Source organism: Tiliqua scincoides, chromosome 7 (genome assembly GCF_035046505.1).
Source record: "Tiliqua scincoides isolate rTilSci1 chromosome 7, rTilSci1.hap2, whole genome shotgun sequence".
Lineage (NCBI taxonomy): Eukaryota > Metazoa > Chordata > Lepidosauria > Squamata > Scincidae > Tiliqua > Tiliqua scincoides.
Window position 1 is genome coordinate 59,876,307 of NC_089827.1, and position 17,549 is coordinate 59,893,855.

A 17,549-nucleotide genomic window follows, 5' to 3' on the forward strand; every position below is an offset into this window, starting at 1 on the left:
CCACAATGACTTGCGGCGGAAAATCTCGTTTGCATACGGGTCGCGCGGCAATTTCTGCCACTTTGGGGTCGCTTTTGTCTCTGTTGAGCGAGCGACAAGCACCACAACGTCGTCTAGTCAGAGCCTGGAACCTCTGAAGGCCTCTGTCCCTGGCACAACGTGTTCACCCTAACTGAGAAACTGACTGTGTTTCACCACAAGGGCTTTGTCTGTTAATAAGAGGTATGCCTTAAACTTATGAGTAAGGAAAATAACGATCCGGGGTGACGCCCGGGTCCTCACTGCTAATGTGAGAGGAATTTTTGAACGGGTACAGGTTGTCCCCGTGGTGACCCGCCTACTTAGCGGGATGCCTGGGTGCTTGATCTGCCCGGACTATCAGCGGTAGTAAAAGCAGCTGGTGTAGACTTTTTCGCTCAATACATACTGCCTCCATGTTGCATCTGAGCAGCGGAGAGAGAAGCAAACTGGTGCAACAGCAAATATGCTCTATCAAGCTTTGTTTTATTAATGTTTTGTTACATGGCCTGTCAACAACTATGCATGGTGTGGTCGCTTCCTTAAATGAAGGAGGTTGAAAAAGATCATCATGCAAATGTACTTGTTTCATGCGCAACCTGATGCTGCAAATAAAAATGTTGCAAGGATTCTTGCAGATAGTGTTGACCTAGAACAGGGGTCTCCAAACCCCTGCCGGGGGCCAGATGCAGCCTGTGACCAGCCAGCGGCCAGCCTCTGATCCCCTGAAAGCATCTGTCCCAGTTGACCAACACAACCAGAGTTGTGCTTGTGGGGTGGTGGAATGAGGGTCCATTTAAGTGTCTGTTTTATTTCTTGGGCTGTGTTTGTGCTTGGAGAAGTCCTGGACATTTGAGCCCATTCATTTATTCATTCATCCAAGTTCCATCTCTAATATATTTATTTAAATTTTTTATTCTGGCCCTTGACCCTGTGCCAGATATTTGATGCGGCCCTTTAGCAGAAATGTTTAGAGACCCCTGACCTAGAAGGATGTTGGTGCGAGCCAGCAAGGCACTCCTTATAAGAGTGGTGTCCTCAGAACCACTAACACAGCTAGGACTGATGGATAAGATGCAAACAAAGTGTGCATTTTTTCTTTGAAAATTTTGGGCTTTGTAAAAGTCCAAAGGGATTCTAGTAAAAAAAGTAGACCATAAGTCCACCTCTATTCTACAGCAATGTGTGTTGCACTTACCAAGAGATTTTTCTGCCAAAAATAAATAAATAAAAGGATTTATGATTTCCTGCTGGGCTTAGCTAATGTGAGCCAAGGGGAGAAGTCTCCAGAAACCTCACTCATACCCTCACCTAGCCCTGAGAAAAACAATGCCCAAACATTCACACAGCCTACTAAATTGCACTAATTTTGCAAAGAATGTAGTGGAAGTACAGTCCCCGCTACAGATCTGATATTGTGTCTGTGTGAAAATGAAGGGAGAGCAGTACACACATTCATACCTGTGAACTCATGTATGCTCACCTAGTGACCTCTTTGGAGATAAACACACTTCTCAGTTGTCTACAGACCAGCAGCACTGAAATGCTAATACCTCACAATGCAAATTCTTGAATTATGCAGCTAATCTCTACTCCAGTTGAAGATGCCACTGCATATGTGTAAGATGGTAGCCAAATTGTTCCCCAATGAATGGACTGACTGTGTTTCATACAAAGAACATCTTTAATAAAACTGCACTTCAACTGTGACCTTTCAACTAAAATTTATCACCATACAATTTCCAGTTGTGTACTGTACCTGAGGGGGTCAAATGCTCTGAGCACCAGGCTTGGGGGTGGCAGCACACAACTGTCACCCAAACCCCTGTGGCACCCCACCCCCCCGCAGCATTCAGTCAAGCCTGCACACCAATTTGAGGGCTGCCTCCTGAGCGCATTTTGCCTGGAGGTGCTCTGAGGGCTGGGGAAGTAGAGTGCTGCGTCCCCAACCCTCTGAAGGCCTTGTAAAGCCCTTGGAGGGTCAAAAAAAAAATCACTTCCAGTTTCTTTTCTGAAACCAGAAGTGAGGTTTTAAGCCATGAGCCCTCAGAATGCCTCCCTAGCCCTCAGAATGCCTTCTAAAGGCATAAAAAGTCACTTCCTGTTTCCTCTGTGAAATCGGAAGTCATGTTTTTCAGCCCTCCAAGGGCTTCACAAGGCCTTCAGAGGGTTGAGGAGGCTGGTGGCTGCAGTGGCTTGCAGTCATGATCCCAGGTGGTACTGGGGCCAAGATTGCCACTGGCTTCCAGACAACTAATCTAGCAGAGAACACAGACATGTAGTCTAGTTGTAAAGAAGGAATAGGGATCACACAACTGTTTCGGACAAAATTGTTGATTTATTTATTTATTTTTACAAGGATGTGCAGTTAACACCCCACAAGAAAAAGCAGAAAGTCTTATGGAAAAAAAAAGAAACAAGTATACTGAACACATACCAATCAAATGGTACAGAGATATGGGACTGGCTTTGATTTCAAAGTTAACAGAAATTTAAAAAAAGAATGAAATGCAACAGCTGTTCAATTTCCAAGTCTAAATAGGCACTGTAAAAAAAAATTAAAACTGTTTTCTCCAGTGCATGTCTCCAATCTAAACATACTGCCAAACATCTTGGGCTCTCAAGAAGCAATTGAGAACACAACCTTACAGTGATAATAAAAGCTTTGTACCCACCCACCCGCCCTCTTTAAAAACCACTCAGTGCTGCTTTTTGAACTGGAGCAAAATTAGAAGATTTTTATAAAGGTTTGAAAGCATCCAAGGCGAAGAGCACAATATAGTTTGTTCACTATAACTTGTATTGAAAAAGGAGAATAAAACACTGAGACCTACATCCTGGTACATAAAATTGTCTTTTTTGAAGAAAGATTTTTGAAAATAATGTTTTACAAGTTTATTGGAGGGGAAGGGAGGGAAAAGGACACTGCTTTAGTTGTCATCAATTGAAAGGGGACAATTCAGACTTCATTATAACCATTTTTATACACTGTACATCTACCCTAGCTGGATCTGTGTGTGGAACTGCTCACTGGTGTCCCTTTGAATAACTGTAAACTAAACCACAATATGCAACTCCATAGGAAGCTAAAGGATCAAGTGAATGTACAGCCAGTTATATTTCCCCTGCTTCACGCTCTTCTGAGCTTCTCCTGTCTTCTGATCGGCCATTAGCACTTTCATAGGAACGCTTCCTGTCTTTGCAATCTCGATCTTTAGGTGATTTTTCTCTGGAGCTCCTGTCTTTGTCATGTGATGTTCTGTTATGGTCTCTTGATCGTTCTTTATCTCTGGAAGATCTTTCTTTCGAGGACCTGAAAAAATGCAATAAGTTTTCAAATGCACACTACTGCATTGGTAACTGTTTATTAGCTACAGCCTAGAATACCCAAATATTAAAAGGCAAAAAGATAATGAAACTTTTCAGGTCCTGAATAAGAAAACGTAGTTTTATATGGAGTCAGATCAAACCACTTGCTAAATCTGTGACATTCTAAATCTTAGGAGAAACAATCAAATAAGTATGTTGCTGCCTAAAATATTTTTAAATGTATTTCAATCCAAAATGATTACTGGGCAACTGTTTGAAGAAGGAGAGCACACACATACACATGCAGCATGTAAAGGAGAAAAACTTATTGAGACAAACTCAAAACAATGTTTTCCTCATGTAAATTATCAGGCTATTCAGAATTTGCATTTGTGCTGAATGATTTGCTTACAAATTGACTATTGGGGGGGGGGGTGCCCAACTATAATTTTGTCTGATTTTACTCAAGGCCAGATCCTGAAAAATAACCTACCGGTAACTGTTACCTAAGAACTGTACAGTCACTAATTCATTAAAAATTAGTAAAAGATCCTAAGATACATTTTACTTATTAACTTTTTAAATTCTAGTCTTCACCTTTTTGTAAATACTATCAGAGTAAGTGCACTGTGAACAACATACTAGTAGAACCATTAATCAAATCCTTCTTTAAGGTGCCTGGTGTGCTAAGCCTGAGGCTCAACGTACAACTTATAACAGGTTACTGGGAGTGTGCAATACAATTCACAGTGGAGAGACAGGCAACAAGCTGACTGTGAGCAGGTAAAGCTGCACATAATTGCAACCCTATTTACTCAGAAACAGACCCATTGCTTTCCACAGGTGTTCTTAAGTAATGGTGCACTGAATTGTAGCCTGGGACTTTGCTTCAGATGGAAATGAGAACTGCATTCTGGTGTTTTAAAAACCAGACCCCTGAACGGGGTGTGAACTTCTTTGAAAATGACTTACCAGGAATTGTTCTGAGGTAGCAGCAAAAAGAAAAAAAAGGCGGCATTTTACTTTCTTCTCCAAACTGGAAGGGAGCTGAAGGTGCTTATGGGAGTTGTAGGCTTTGTGAGGTGTACGGTGCTGCACTTCCATAGCAGCAACACTCATACAGACTATAGTTCCCATGAGTCCCTTCTCTTCCTGTTTGGAGAAAAGCTAAAATGGCTGCTTCTGAATACCGTAATTACTCTTAAAATTTCTTCTTTTTTTGCCACCCCATGTCCTGCTTCTCAACCCAGTCCCACACCCCCAATTCAGACAGCTGCTAAGCTTCCCAGAAGCTCCTATCAGTGTCTGCTCCATTCACTGTACTGACCTGTGTATAAGTCAACCCAGGCTTCCAGGATCAATTTTTAGGCATAAGTTATAGGCGAGTATCTACGGTAATGTTTCTGGTGCAGATTTTTCAACTGCCTATGCCAAAAGAGAATTATGTTTCCTTTGACACAACTGGGTGATGGTCGAGGCAGCACCTATCTTCACCCAGAAATACTAGCAAAATTAGAAATGCGTAGTATTAGAAATACTCCTTTTGCAGGATCAACCGTACCTTTTTTTGGAGCTGCGTTCTCTGCTCCTGTCCCTGGAGCTATGCCTGCTCCTCTGGTGGCTGCGACTCCTGCTGCGGCTGGTGGAACGGGATCGGTGACGGTGACGTTTCTCACGGGACCTGGAACGGGTTCTTTTCTTTCTTTCACGTGAGGAGGAACGAGATCGATGTCTACGGCGATCTCGGGATCTAGATCTGAAACAAGGTTTACCATGGATGAAAGGCCAATGATTATATTTCCAGAATCTACTGGGTCAGCCCTATGCACAGCCCTTTGTGGATTAATGTCTATTGGCAAGAGTCTGCTGGTTTTGGAGTTTAACAGAAATTTGAGGCAAATGACCAGCTCTGTAGTTTTGTGCCTGAGAATCTCTGCGCTAATTAAGAACAGTCAAGTGCATTTACCTCTTATATTTGTTTCACACAATGAGACAACTGAAGGAACACTCAATGGCGATGCTAGGGTATGTTATGTAGGAATTCAGAACTTCTAATTCTAAAAAAGTCATGAAAGCTTAAGTCCCAAGTGTAAAACAAGCATTTTTTACTAATCTGAAGAAAGCAGCCAATTCAGTGCTCCTCATATCTTAAACTTGCTGCTCAATACTCAGTTCAAAATGGTCAACATTCACAGCAGGTTCTATAGTATCCAAGGTAGCTCATCAAAGACCAATTCCACAGCAAATGTACCTTTTGACAAAAGAGGTAACTTCACACCTTAAGACAAACCAAGAGGTGTATCCTTGATCCCAGTACTAACAGGAACATGTTTAAGGATTGCCAGTTTTCCAAAAACCAAGTACAAATACACAAGATATAAATGCAATGAACACACAGTTCTAATCCAGTGGGATTGCTTCATGGTTGGTGATGAAATGCTAAGGGAGTGTGAAGTTGCCAGCACTGTACCTTTTGGTCTCTAGGAGAAAGACCTTCCTGTTTTATTATTATTATCATTATTATCATTATCATTATTATTATTATATTTGACAGACTTAAAGGTTTCATCTTATGAAAATCTGAAGGGGAAAAAAAAAGTTGTTTTCCTACCTTTTGGGGTTCTTGCTATGGGACCGAGATCTGAAAACAAGTGTAAAATATATGTAAGTTTTATGTTGAAAAATCAACACACACAGTACACTGACTGGAAAAAAACATCAGTAAAAGAATGCATTCTAATCCAAGTGTAAAACTGATGCAAACAATTAGAACAGCAGAATAAAATCCAGGTCAGAGACATTCCAAGCAGTATTTGCTGGATATATTTTTAATGTACTTTGAAGAACAATAGTTGTTTGTTTCATTAACAGTTTCAAATGGAATAGGTAGGACACAGAAGTCCAATTACTATATCCTACCTATTCCACTTGTAATTGTAAATGAAACACACACAACTGTTGTTCTTCAAAGTACATTAAAATTTATCCCGCAAATATTGTTAGCAATATACATGCAATCTATGGAAAAAAGAATTTTAATGCTTAAATGAACAGAACATTCCTGATGTGAAATATTCTAAGGGGAGAATGTGAAAACACTTCTTTCCTCTCTAAGATGCCAAATGTAAGATGCATCTAGCACATTTCACCTTACAATTCCTTTTTAGCTTTCAAGCACTAGTCCTCTACTGGTCTTCAGATTATTTTCCTGACAGCCTTGAGGTTGTGAGACCACATCCAAACTGTGCAGAAATCATACAGACTAGACCTAGACTGCACTTCTGCACACTTATCTGGGATAAGGCCCACTGAACTCTCTGGGGCTTACTTCTGAGGAGACATGTACAAGATTGTGTTGCATCACTGTTATTTATAATATTGGCACTTGCGGTTTATGTGTTATGCTAGTTGACAACTATAGCACATTTCTACCTTCGCAGCTTTTCCCTTTCTTCTTTCTCCCTTTCTTCCCTCCGCTTTAGACGTTCCTGATTTCGTTTCTCCTGTTTATCGGCCACAATTCTCTGAAAAACAAGACATTTTCAATGAGTATTTTTTTAAAAAAATGAAAAGGTAGGATAACAGAACGTCATAAAAAAATAACCTAACCAAGATACATACTACTAAAAACATTCTTCAGAAGTTCACCGAATACTTTACTTTGCAAAACAATGGACAGGCAGATCTTTTTTGAGAAGACATACCAAAGTGAGCAATGCCAAAAAAACAGAAACCAAATGTAAAGTTCAGAAAATGCACACACAGGTTTTGGAGAAAATAGTAGGCTAAAAACAGGTAAGAGAAATGAAATTTAAAACTCGTCATCTGATCAGAAGGACAGGTCAATGTGTTCTTGTATAACCTGGGCTGAATAAGACTACAAAACTGTTTTGAAAGAAAGAGTTAGAGAGCTGCTACTTGACAAAGATATAACCAAGACAAAGATTGCTGACAGAAAGAAGAAAGGTGAAACTTGACAAGAAGATGGATTGAAAGTTGAATTACATATTGCTTTAGTTTGGTGCCTGGCTACAATGAAAAACACGAGTTTATTTTCTTAACTCATATATTCATACTTTAAAAAAACTACTTCAAAACTGCTTCCCTTGTAATGCAGGCGTGCCTCCATACCCACAGAGGTTCTGCTCCAGAACCCCCTGCAAATAGCTGAATCTGCACCTATGGGGGCACCCTCACCCTCCAGAGGAGAGGGGAGCACTCCAGAGGGTGTTCTGAGTCCTGCAGAGGCCATGCACGTCCGCCCACAGCCACTGCAGGCCTTAGAATAGTGGTTCTCGAACTTTTCTGGCCAGCGGCACGCCTGATCCTTGTGACCATTGGCCATGGCTCCCCATCACATCACCTCACCTCAGTTACCCCCAAAATGGGGAAGAAGGTGTTATAATTATACACTAGAAACCAAAAACAAGAGCCGGCACTCTGAGGCTGCAATCCTAACCACAGTTACCTGAAAGTAAGTCCCACTGAACAAAATAGGACTTACTTCTGAGTAGACCTGGTTAGGATTGTGCCCTGAGTTTGTTAGCAGCACACCTGGAGGGTTTTGGAAAGGGAGGGGGGAGAGAGAAGTGATGAATTTGCTGGGGGAGGGGAAGACTTTGTTTTGTGTGTATCTGCTAATTGCAAACTGATGTGAAACTGAGACCCAGAGACTGTTTGGCTGCAATCCTAACCTCACTTTCCTGGGAGTAAGTCCCATTGAACACAACAGGTCTTACTTCTGAGTAGACCTAGCTAGGATTGTGCCTTTTGTCTTATAATAGCAGCCAACATGGGAAGTACCCTCCCCCCCCCAAAAGGAGGCAGAAGGAAAAAGGGGGATGACTGAAAAGGAATGGGTATTTTTATTTTTTAATCAATTTTTGGAGACAAAGCCATCAAGAGTGGCTTTTTTTACTTTTTTGAAGGGGGAGGAAAAAGAGAAAGGTGAAGATCTTTGGTTAACCTGACACAGACCCCAAGCCTATGTAGGTCTACTCAGAAGTAAATTCCATTTGAGTCAATGGGGCTTACTCCCAGGAAAGTGTGAATAGGATTGCAGCCACACAAAGCAAGATTACAACTCACCCCCAAAGTAGATGGGGGCATACTCACACACATACACCCCAACATGCAGATGCCAACCCTATTCCCCCCAGACAAGGTGGAGGAATGCAGGCTGGGGTATTTGGACACCCCCCCCCCAAGAGCAGGCTGGGCTCGCTTCTTCTCAAGTGGAGGAAAGTGTTGCACTGCCTGTACTTACTGGTGGAGCTCTCTCTAGGTCAGGCTTACCTCCCAGTTTGAAGCCTGCCAGGAGCACACCCTGTGCTGATGAGATGCAGCACCTCCGCAGCTGCCCAGCCAGCCTTCTCTCCCACCTCCCCCCACCATCGTTCACATGACCTCCCCACCTCACACTGCCCCACCCACCTCATTCATAGCTGAAGAAAAGCAGCAAGTCAGGAGGAAGCACGTGCAGCTGAGCTGAGCAGCTACGGCTACCTCTCTCACCCAGATGCCTCACGATGCCCCTGGACACACAGATTGAATACCTGAGCCTTAGAATAATTGTTAGAGAGGAGAAAAAAGATTTGCAGTCTATAACAGTCATTCTGAGGGCCACAGAGGCCATGGGTGGATGTGCTCTGCCTCTGCAGAAGGCTCTGAACACCCTCCGGAGGTGAGGGGAGCCCTGTGGATCCAATTCACAGTTAACTGAAATCGTGGATACAGGATAAACGGATATAGGGGCCCCTTTCAAAATGTCTGGTAAACGTTTATTCTTATTGTTTTTCTAACTAGGTTTTTTGAGTTTTCCCACCCCACACCGAAAAACCAATGCCACTCTATTCAGTACTAGTTGGTTTTCAACCAAAAGGTTTTCCAAAGTACAAGGGCTATTTTAGTGAAGATAGCCATATAAAAAACTTCCAATGAACGGAAATCTATTAAAATGGTCTGTTCAGTACCAGCTGTCACCAGTAGCTTGAAGAAAGGAATATGTAATTACCCGAAGTTCTTCAAGTTTCTCTCTTATTTCAATGAAACCCAAGTGCAGTTTTCCTCCAAAGTGATCTGCAAGCCGCCTGTCATTATCATGTAGGCCAAGATAGGCTGAACACACTTCACAGACACGAAGTTTCTGCTGCTGAAAGCTAGAAGCAGGCATGGAGTTCCTATACACTTCCTGGAAAATACACAATACATACATCACAATACATACATGGATTCAACAGGCACAGAAAACAGCTAGCTAAAACAGCCTTTCCCGATCCCAAGCAGGGATAAGGTTGAGGTGGTCCATGTACAAACTCCAGGCTAAAATTCCAAGCTCCCAGATCTTCTCTCATTGCTGCTTCAGATTTTAGACTGTGTGTGTAGCGTTTGCTCTGGTTGTACATTCCACTGCCGCATGTTTCTCATACAATGAAGACTAAGGAAGCCTTAGTGAGTGAGCTATATTGGCCATTACTTCAGAATGGTTTATCAGGATCAGCTTAGGAAACAGTGGAACAGTTACCTGATTTGCTTTCACCCTGATGCATGATGCCCACTGGTCTGGAAAAGGGGGGAGCAAACAACTTGAGGGAAGCTACCTTTTTGGAGACTGTGCAAGAGCTGCAAATGAAACCACACACTGGACCAAAATAAATCTGAAAGCATTTAAATTTGTTGATTTACCCAGGCATCTATATTCTACTTTACTGCCTCCAAAATGGCTTACACCTTTTTAAAGTACAATACAATTGTAGTTATCTCAGGCTAGGATTGGTCTCTATGGCAGCTGGTATTATAAAGCTCCTTCTGGCCTGGAGACCCAATCTTTTTTCTTCCCCTCAAGACATGCAGACCTTTTCATTTAAAAACTGATCAAAACTAATATGTGGTATATTACATGTGGGGGGGAGGCATGGGGGAAAGATGGCTGCATACACATCCGATTATGGAAGAGTAAGTTAGGCTGCTGAATGCAACTGTTAAATGCAACTGATAAGAGTAACAGATTGCAATGGAGTAGAATAACTTGTGTTTCATACCTTAAATTTTTATTATGTTTTTAGATTAATTTTATTGATATACTGTGATTATTATTTTACTGTGATTTTTCATTGAGCATTGTTCATTATCTTTATTAAACACAGGCAGGACACAAATGCTGGAAATAAGTCTTCCCAACACTTAATACATATGTGGATTTACAGGACTTTTGAAAATTGTTGTTCTTGCTCTGGGGCGAGCTGTTTTTGGGTCCAAGTCAAGTCATATTCACGGTGACAAAAATGGGCTCGTCAGCTAAAATACTCTCTGGAGGCAGGCTTTTTGCATTAAAAAAATGCAAAAGCTTGGCAACCTGGAAGTGTCATCACATCATTGCTAAAGGTGGATCTCAGGGTAGGAAAGTTTGAGAACCTGGACTAGAAGATTAGTTAGATTAGGATTACTGTTTTAATCTCCCCTCCCAAAGTCCGACTGAAAGCTGCTAAAGTGAATCAGATTCTCCGACTACCTCAGCTTCTCTCTTCTTTGCCCTTGCTTTTTCTACTTCATCCATTACTTTCTGCGACTCTTCCACATTTCCATCAGCTCCGAGTTGTTCTACTTTCGCAAGCAGCTTTCCAATTTCTTCATTCAATTCATGAACTCGTTCAGCCTTTGGGAGAAAACCAAAAGAAATATAACTACATAATATGCAGAAACCATTGTAATATAAAGCTGCTCATAGGTGATTACATAGATAACTGGGCTTTCCTGAACAACAACGGGCTGGGGCTGCCAGCCTCTCATTTCCTAAGCTATATAACCTGCAGCACAAGAAACAGAGAGAGAAAAGTTTAATTACACTTAAAATGGAAGGCTGACACTCCAAAACTTTCACCATGTGCTTTCATTCTAATAGGTTTTCATATGGTATTACCATACTTTAAAATGCGCACACACATAACTGACTGTTGCAAGTCAGGATAAAATACTGAAAACATGTTAATAATATTCAACACGTAGTAAAAATTAAAAAAACTCTCCAGTAATTAAGCTTACTCTAGCTTGGGGGTTGGTGCTCTGTTTCATGTCATGTCAATTGCAAAAGACAGAAAAGGGAGAAAATACATTCTTACACCTGTAAGTTTAAGCTAGAAGAAAATACTTTCATTTCTCTTTTCCACAAGTAGGAAAATTTAACTGCATAGAAGATCACAAGGTCTGATTTTTCACAGGGGGTTAACTGCTTTTTCTTCCAAAAGCATGCATTCAATTTCAGTTCAAGTCAAGAAAGTCTGCAACCCATATGAAAAAGTTGCTAAAAGCAAGAGTGCCATGAAACCCTGAGCAAGATATGGGAAGCACCAGTTCAAATCTCTGTTCAGTGAGTGACCTTGTGCATGTTTATAATCTTCCAATTACATTTCAACACCTGTAAAACAGATCACATGATCTCAATGGGTAACAAAATGATGGAGATGAGTGGAATAATTACAGTGAAATTTTTGGCACACTATGCAGAGCTACTGTAGAGATATTGAACAAAATGACAAAAATAAATAACAAACTAGAATTCTCTAAGGAGGGCTCCATGGAAGAGCAATTACATACTTTAGCTGCAACTTCAGCACTGATCTCTTCTTGGGTTTCTGCAAGTCTTTTCTTTGCCACTTCAGTTCTTCTGTCACAGTCAGCAATGAATGACTGGAGATGATCCATTGCCTAAGGCAACAAAAGACTATCACTGCCAGAAATAAGCATTTTTCATTAGACAATGAGTAAATTTATGTACAGTCATAACCCCCCCACTCCTCCCCCCCCACTTTTTCTCAAGTGTTCTACTAAAAAATCTAAGTTTTCTGTTTGAGTGACATGTTTAATTGCCAAGGATAGGATTTCTGTGAAATCAACTTAGGCCACATATACATGAATATTTACTGTGTCACTGTAACTAAGCACATTTTAAAGTCTTGAAAAGATCACAATGAGTGCCAGTTCGAAAACCCAACCAATTAAATGGTACAGTTATATGGGAAGACTGAACCACATCCAGGACAGAACTTGAATTGGCAAGAATGGACAAGCCAAAGAGAGAAAGGAGCAAGAATAAGGACTTTACATAAAGAAGCAGTACCCTAGCTTCTCATACTGTTGATGCCACAGAAGTAAGACTTCCTCTTCCCAAGACAATTCCGCTTATCAGAAATAAAATTATTTCTACTGTAGGAAGAAGAGTCAAAGAGAACTCTGATATTCCCCCTTCTAAACCTTAACTCACATTCATTCTCTTGAGAAGATTATTTTTTATCTTAATGTGCCAGAAGTACAGAAAGCAAACCCTTTGGAATAGTTTCTCCACACATGTACATATTATTCTACGAAAAATGAATTGAACGATTAGCCCCGTCCTTATAGGCAAAATGACACTGCCAATGTGTTAACTCCTCCCTCTACCCAAAATTATCTGCTAAAATGTTTCAATTGCAAAAAAAGGATGTCGAGCTGAAAATATGTCACAACGCTGCATAGTCCAGTTAAAACAATATTGGAAACACTCTGGCACTTTGGTGTTAGGATTTGTTTTTATTAAATTCATTGCCATATGCAATGATCAGTGCCTTTCCTGTTCTCCCTCCCCCACACAGCAGACATAGCTCAAAGATAAAACATACATCAAGCTCAAAGAAAAAGTCTTGTTCTTTGGATGCAATTTCATAGTCTGCTCTTAATGCCAAGTCATGCACCTTCAGACATTCTCCAAGGTCCATTCTCTGAAAACAGAAAGCACATTTTTACCCAGAAACATTAAATAAGAAGGGGATTTAATCATATCCTAATGAAGTTTTATTAATTTATCTAAGTTTTAACAATGCATGATTTGAAGATGAATTGAAATAGAACATGCCAGACTTATTTCTACCAGAAGTGATTAGATACAGTCTGTACCAAAATGTCCAAGAATCACAGTAAAAGTATATTCATAAACAATAACAGAAAGCATGTGTTTGAACTGCAGTCATTTATCAGCAACACTATAAAGCAACACTAAAGCTGAAAAATCCAAAATAAGATTTCCTCCTTTTTCCCCCGGGTATTTTTCTGACGAGTATATCTGCTATGTAAAGATGCAAACAAGGAACCAAACGTTAATACAAACTGGATAACTGATCTCTTAAATAAAGAATTAAGGATTACAATTTTTTTTTTGGTGAAGCTACATTTTTCTCCCATGGCACTTTTACTTTCATTTATGCAACTCTGACTATGCTCCCTGCACTCACCATGACATAATCAGAAAATAGTGGCATTTTCTATTATTATAAAGAAGTCCAAGTTCACGAAATGGTATTGAACATGTCTCTGCCAGTGGTGTATTGGGAGTGGAACTGCAGAGAAAACTTATTTTAAAAAATACCAGAGGCAGTGAGTGCTAAGCATTAACATCCAGTGATATATGCAGACTTCGAAGCTTAAGCCTTAGAATTCCCTGAAATTACTTTTTGAACACATTAAGCCTACACAGTGCTCCAGAAAACTGTGAACTAGGAGGTTAAAAATGAACTCAAAACTAGAGTACAGCCTATATACTTCAAGAAATATTCAAAATAAGCAGCCATCTTCCAGTAAAACTACCTTAAAGGACTAACTGATGACTATGAGCCATGATGGTTATGCACTACCTCTGCATTCAGCAGCAGTATGCTTCTCAATACTAGTTGCAGGGGAGCAATGATAGAACAGAATATCTGCTTGTGGTTGTCCCAGGGACAGTTGATAGGCCTCTGTAGAAAACGGGATGCTGGACTAGATGGGCCCATGGCCTGATCCAGCAGGGCTTTTCCTATGTGCTTGTATTTGGTTAAAAGTCTACTGATTTGACATCCAGAGTAATAAAGATTGGAGATGCTGCACACAAGACTCAAATATGAAGCTGGGGAGTGCTTTTCACTTCCCTGTTACATCAAGTTTCTCTTTCCAGCAACTAAGCCTGCAATCTTCAGCCTTTTTCATTTCATGGCACAGTGAGAAGTCACTACAATTATCAAGGCAACCACCGTTTTTTGACAATTGACAAAGCACACCACACTGCTGGCAGAGAGCTCACACTCCCCAATTGCCTTACGAATATATGACCCTCCTCAAAACTCCCATGGCACACCTGCAGACCATTCGAGGCACACAATGTGCCATGGCACACTGGTTGAAAATTGCTGAACTAAGCTGTCTGCATTCTCTTATCTTGCTTTCTCTGTGGCTGAACTGCCTTTAGCATATTCACTGTTGCCTATCAAAAGTGTGACATTTTTTCCTTCCTTTCTTACCAGCTCAAAACCGCAAAGTTACATTCTGCTTTGGTATATGTTTTTACTCAAAGACAATTCAGACTGCACTATCTGGCTGTTGGGGAAGGAAGGTGGAGTAGGTAGAAACATGCTTCAGCTCAGATCCTGAGAACTGAGAGGTGTTCTATTTACTTGGAGCCAATTGTTACACACCATAAGTGAGCAGCTACTTACATTTGGCAATTCCCTTCCCCCCAAAATACATAACTAATGTTATGTTAACAAACAACATGACATAGTACACCTTTCAGTGGTATGTTCAATAAGGGCAGCTCAGAGCTCTCATTATCAGATTTATTTATTTAAAATATTTATAACTTGCCTTTCTAACAATGTTCTACCAGGGGGCTCCGGAGATAGTTACTGCATTGATTTGAAAGCAAAAGTTCTCCATAATTAGCATAATTATGGCAATGCAGATTTCTGTGTACCATGAAAAGCAAAAAACAGACATGTCCAGGGAGAGATAAACAGTTTATCACAATATCAAATGCATACTGAGGTAGTTGCTAAAGAAGCTTAAAGTCATGTGTTATTTCCAGTATGCGGAGATTTAAGGATGCTAAGATTTTTGATACTAATTGTCTTGGAAAAGCATGAATACTTTTTTGGTATTTTTATTTTAAAGTATTTTGGTACATTTTAAGGCAAGAAAATTATACATATGAAAGCAGGGCAATGAGCCGCATACCTTTCTAATTATTAGTAAGACCACATTAGCAAAAACACTCTGAAATCTAATAAAACCTATATAATCTCACTTTATAAAAGCAGTTGGACAGCAAGCATGTATGTTCTCTACATAATATTTCAGCCATGCATTCCATGTTACCCCACTAGTTTACACACTACACCAGTGTTTCTCAAATTGTGGGTCGGGACCAACGAGGTGGGTTGTGAACCTATTTCAGGTGGGTTCCCATTCATTTCAATGGGTATTTTATTTTTAATATATTAGACTTGATGCTATCATTATATGTGACTGTAGTTGGGGAATGTTACAAACATACTTTTAACAAGCTACTATGTATATTCTTTTAACGATAGTAAATGGGACTTACTTCTGGGTAAGTGTGGGTAGGATCGCAGGATAGGATGGTTAAAAATTTTCCTACTTGATGATGTCACTTCTGGTCATGACATCACTTTCGGTGGGGCCTGACAGATTCAAATTCTAATGAGTGCGCCCTGGTGCTAAATATGTGAGAACCACTGCACTATACTAAATGATAAAAATCTAAAAACTTTCATTTCTTTTATAATGTTTAAAAGCTGAAACACAAAAAGTTACAATATATTATTTAGGATTACCTAACTAATCTAGTTAACAAAATTAATCCTTAAAATCATACACAGGTATACAGTGCATAACATTTCAGATAAACTTCCTAAAGCCCACTGGTAACTGGCAGTGTTGTTGACAAATAAGCCAGATAAGCTGACCAAGCTCCCAAACCGCCCTGCACCACCACGCACTGACTGCCTCTGAAAGTGCTGCTAAAAGTGCTTCAAAAGCCTTCCTTGCTGTTCACTGGCCAGAAATCACTCCAGCAGGCAACATGCTGGGCCAGCAACAAGCCAGAATGCTGCCTATCAGCTGGCCCCACACAATGGAAATGCTGGGGCAATTTCCAGCCAGTGAGTAGCATGGAAGGCTTTCAAAGAGCTTCGAGCAGCACTTTCAGGTGCACGAGAGGTGGCAGTGGGGTTGCTTCGGAGCGCTCTCAGTGGGCTTATTTGGGCATGCTCGCTCAAGAGCAGACCACCAACTGACCATGCAGTCTGTTGTTGATCAGACCACGCAAAGCAATGCACACCTGGATGGCCAAAACATTTCTGATCATATATTAACAATACATCATGAGATAAATATATCAGATAGTCACAATTTACTTAGGCCGCAATCCTAACCAATTTTCCAGCACTGACATAAGGGCAATGCAACTCCGAGGTAAGGGAACAAACATTGCCCTACCTTGAGGAGGCCTCCATGACTTCCCCCTCCCCCAACTGCAGGATGCAGCACGTGCCCCACTGGCACAGCAATGCCAGTGCTGGAAAGTTGTTTAGGATTATGCCCTTAGTCAAACATATCATTCAATACCATTAGCACTACTATTTTCCTAACTTACTAATACTGTTTAATGTTTAACTACCAATACAATACAGTACTTGAAACCAATTCCTGCCTGCCTGATCTGAGCATGTGATTTGCTCTGCCCAGTCTGGTTTAGGGGCAGATGCTTCCAGGCAGGACTTGCTCTTTGCTCTATCATCAAAATACCTAGAATCACCACTGACATCAGGAAGGGAGGAGGGCACTTCATCAACCCCACCCCCTAACAGTCATTAAGCTTGCATGGCCCTCCAGCATAGACACAAAATAAAGGAAAGACTTCTGACTGTTCTAGGGTAGAAGACTTACATGTAAAAGTTCCCCTTCCCTGAAACTAATGAACACATGAGAATTGTTGTCAAAGGGGAATGCTGAGAAGTCCATGTGCAAGCAGAAGTAATCTCATGTCTCTCTAGATACAAACCTTAGATAACAATGTTGAATTGTGCATGAGGCGATTAAAATCAGGAATTCATAAATTAGTTTGCCAAGGCAAGAATATCTCTCCATTTGCAATTGTGATGAGCCCCTGGCCTTCTGAGAATGGAACTCGGCAGTCATGTATCTCTTTAGATGCTCTAAAGTACCTCCAACAGACAGAATGATTGCAGGGATAAAGCCCTACTATGGTTCCCAAGATCAGATAAGTTTGTAAAATCTTGATTAACATTATTACAATACTATAACCCAACAGGAAAACTAGATACTCAGGTTTTTAAAAAAAAAAAAAAAAAGCATGAGCAAGAGGGAAATTGAGAATGAGCACAGCAAAAATGTTGATC

At 40.7% G+C, this 17,549-nt stretch overlaps 1 protein-coding gene and 1 non-coding gene across 3 annotated transcripts in view; one reads left to right on the top strand and one right to left on the bottom strand.

Moving 5' to 3' along the window:
* The first annotated feature begins 224 nt into the window (after positions 1–224).
* On the top strand, positions 225–373 carry LOC136657959 (U12 minor spliceosomal RNA). Its single transcript, XR_010794769.1, has one exon. It is a non-coding gene; the product is annotated as a U12 minor spliceosomal RNA (small nuclear RNA).
* Positions 374–2,336: 1,963 nt separating this feature from the next.
* The window catches only part of LUC7L2 (LUC7 like 2, pre-mRNA splicing factor), a 30,931-nt gene continuing 15,718 nt past the window's right edge, over positions 2,337–17,549 (bottom strand). For both annotated transcript variants that reach the window (XM_066633877.1, XM_066633878.1), the window contains 8 exons: positions 12,981–13,079; positions 11,920–12,030; positions 10,838–10,981; positions 9,341–9,517; positions 6,760–6,851; positions 5,939–5,968; positions 4,889–5,083; positions 2,337–3,331 (listed from right to left, as the gene is read on the bottom strand). In XM_066633877.1, coding sequence (XP_066489974.1) covers positions 3,133–3,331; positions 4,889–5,083; positions 5,939–5,968; positions 6,760–6,851; positions 9,341–9,517; positions 10,838–10,981; positions 11,920–12,030; positions 12,981–13,079 — 1,047 coding nt within the window. In that variant the 3' untranslated portion in view covers positions 2,337–3,132. The remainder of the gene's footprint in view (positions 3,332–4,888; positions 5,084–5,938; positions 5,969–6,759; positions 6,852–9,340; positions 9,518–10,837; positions 10,982–11,919; positions 12,031–12,980; positions 13,080–17,549) is intronic.